The 3,137-nt window shown below is 39.0% G+C and overlaps 1 protein-coding gene across 1 annotated transcript; it reads left to right on the forward strand.

Moving 5' to 3' along the window:
• Nucleotides 1-1,774: 1,774 nt before the first annotated feature.
• On the forward strand, nucleotides 1,775-2,719 carry LOC140070093 (olfactory receptor 12D1-like). Its single transcript, XM_072116426.1, has one exon. It carries the CDS (start codon nucleotides 1,775-1,777, stop codon nucleotides 2,717-2,719), a length of 945 nt encoding a protein of 314 aa, XP_071972527.1.
• Nucleotides 2,720-3,137: the final 418 nt, after the last annotated feature.

Genomic DNA, 3,137 nt, shown 5'->3' on the forward strand with positions numbered 1-3,137 from the left:
TTCAATTTCTGCTTTTAGCATCCATTGGGTAGCAGAGGAGTAAAGCGAAAACCTAACACAGGTGTGAACCTTGCATAACACCAACAGACATCACAATACACCTTGTTCCAATAAAAGCGTTAATATTGGAATTATATTGGAATGATATTAATTATAAAAACAGTTCACTCCCTATCGCTAACTTTAGTATTATTAAATGCTGAAGATAGGGGAGGAAAGAAGCTTAGACAAAAGCTTAGACAACTGTTGTAAGACACTTAAAAATATTATTGTTAAGTGATGTGTTTTGCTATCTTCTATATTTTGAGGGTAATATATATATATATATATATATATATATATATATATATATATATATATATATATATATATATACACTCACCGGCCACTTTATTAGGTACACCTGTCCAACTGCTCGTTAACACTTAATTTCTAATCAGCCAATCACATGGCGAAGAGCATCAGTATAGGGAAGAAAGGTGATTTCAGTGCCTTTGAACGTGGCATGGTTGTTGGTGCCAGAAGGGCTGGTCTGAATATTTCAGAAACTGCTGATCTACTGGGGTTTTCACACACAATCATCTCTAGGGTTTACAGAGAATGGTCCGAAAAAGAAAAAACATCCAGTGAGTGGAAGTTCTGTGGGCGGAAATGCCTTGTTGATGCCAGAGGTCAGAGGAGAATGGGCAGACTGGTTCGAGCTGATAGAAAGGCAACAGTGACTCAAATCGCCACCCGTTACAACCAAGGTAGGCAGAAGAGCATCTCTGAATGCACAGTACGTCGAACTTTGAGGCAGATGGGCTACAGCAGACCACACCGGGTGCCACTCATTTTAGCTAAGAACAGGAAACTGAGGCTACAATTTGCACAAGCTCATCAACATTTGGATGGTAGGGTCAGAATTTGGCATCATCAACATGAAAGCATGGATTCATCCTGCCTTGTATCAACGGTTCAGGCTGGTGGTGGTGGTGTCATGGTGTGGGGAATATTTTCTTGGCACTCTTTGGGCCCCTTGGTACCAATTGAGCATTGTTGCAAAGCCACAGCCTACCGGAGTATTGTTGGTGACCATGTCCATCCCTTTATGACCACAATGTACCCAACATCTGGTGGCTACTTTCAGCAGGATAATGCGCCATGTCATAAAGCTGGAATCATCTCAGACTGCTTTCTTGAACATGACAATGAGTTCACTGGACTCAAATGGCCTCCACAGTCACCAGATCTCAATCCAATAGAGCATCTTTATCTTTGAGATGTGGTGGAACGGGAGATTCGCATCATGGATGTGCCGCCAACAAATCTGCGGCAACTGTGTGATGCCATCATGTCAATATGGACCAAAATCTCTGAGGAATGCTTCCAGCACCTTGTTGAATCTATGCCACGAAGAATTGAGGCAGTTCTGAAGGCAAAAGGGGGTCAAACCCGTTACTAGCATGGTGTACCTAATAAAGTGGCCGGTGAGTGTGTGTATATATATATATATATATATATATATATATATATATATATATATATACACACATATATATATATATATATATATATATATATATATATATATATATATATATATATATATATATTTAAGTATTTTAGAGGTTTTTTGCACTTTTTTATATTTGTCCAGTTTTGTGGTGTAGTCACATATTTGTTCATTCGACAACGTTTCAATATAAAAACACATGTGTTGAACATGACAATGTACTATTCATGTTAATTTTATTCAACAGATTTCCTACTGTATTAGTTTGTGTGTGAAAAGATGGAAGGATTTAATAGCACATTACTAACTGAGTTCATCCTTATGGGAATCACTGACCAACCATCACTCCAGAATTTCCTCTTCTCTTTTGTACTCTTTTTCTACCTTCTTGACCTTTGTGGAAATCTCACCATAGTATCATTGGTGACCAGAGATCCTTCTCTACAGTCTCCAATGTATTTCCTCCTTGCCAACCTTTCCTTTGTGGATATGCTATTTTCTTCAGTGGCAGTTCCAAAAATGATGGTTGGGTTCTTCGTGGAGAACACCATTACAGTCAAGGGCTGCATCACACAAATGTATTTTTTCCATGCTTTGGGATGTATTGAAGGTGTCCTCCTGGCTGTCATGGGATATGACCGATATGTTGCTATCTGCCACCCACTACGATATATTAGTATAATGTCTAGCTCTACCTGTATTCAATTGGTGTTTGCTTCATGGTTTATAGGTTTAACTTACTCATTAATAAATGCCATCATGACATCCCAGCTGCCATTCTGTAATAATCGAAGAATCAAGCACTTTTTTTGTGATGTGAAGCCCGTTATGAAGCTTGCATGTAGAGATACTCATGACAATGAAGTCACAGTGCTCATGGTCAGTGGCTTCATATGCATAATAAACTTTTCTCTCACTATGTTGTCCTACGTTTACATCATTACTCATGTCCTGAAGATGACATCTTCAAAAGGAAGCTCCAAAATATTCTCAACCTGTTCCTCACATTTGACAATTGTCATCCTGTTTTATGGGACAGCAATTTGCACTTACCTTGGACCTTCTTCAGAAACTTCACTGGAAAAAGACAAGATTGCTGCCATATTATTTACAGTTATTACGCCAACGCTTAACCCTATCATTTATACCTTAAGAAACAAAGAAGTTAGGAATTCAGTCACAAAACTCATACAAAGGTCAAATTTATTGAGAATTGGTTTGTAGAGAAATGTAGAAGTAGATGAGGAAAAATTATAACAACATGTAATCGCACCATTTACATTAGACGGGATATAGCAATGTGTGAGCACTAGAGATGAGCGAGTATACTCGTCCGAGCTTGATGCTCGTTCGAGTATTAAGGTACTCGAAACGGCTCGTTGCTCGGACGAGTATTTCCCCTGCTCGAGATCGAGCATTTAATTAAAAAAACACAGTGAAGAACAATGAAGAATAGAATAAAAACAGTGAACACAGGATCATTTAAGTGAAAAAGACAGTGAAGAACACAGTGAAGAATAGATTACAGATGTTCGGCACATCTGCTTACTTGTCGGAAGATATGCGCGGAACGGCAGCAGGGAGACATCAAGCAGCAGGGAGACATCAGGCAGCAGGGAGACATCGGGCAGCGGGGAGACAT

Source organism: Engystomops pustulosus, chromosome 7 (genome assembly GCF_040894005.1).
Source record: "Engystomops pustulosus chromosome 7, aEngPut4.maternal, whole genome shotgun sequence".
Classification (NCBI taxonomy): Eukaryota; Metazoa; Chordata; class Amphibia; order Anura; family Leptodactylidae; genus Engystomops; species Engystomops pustulosus.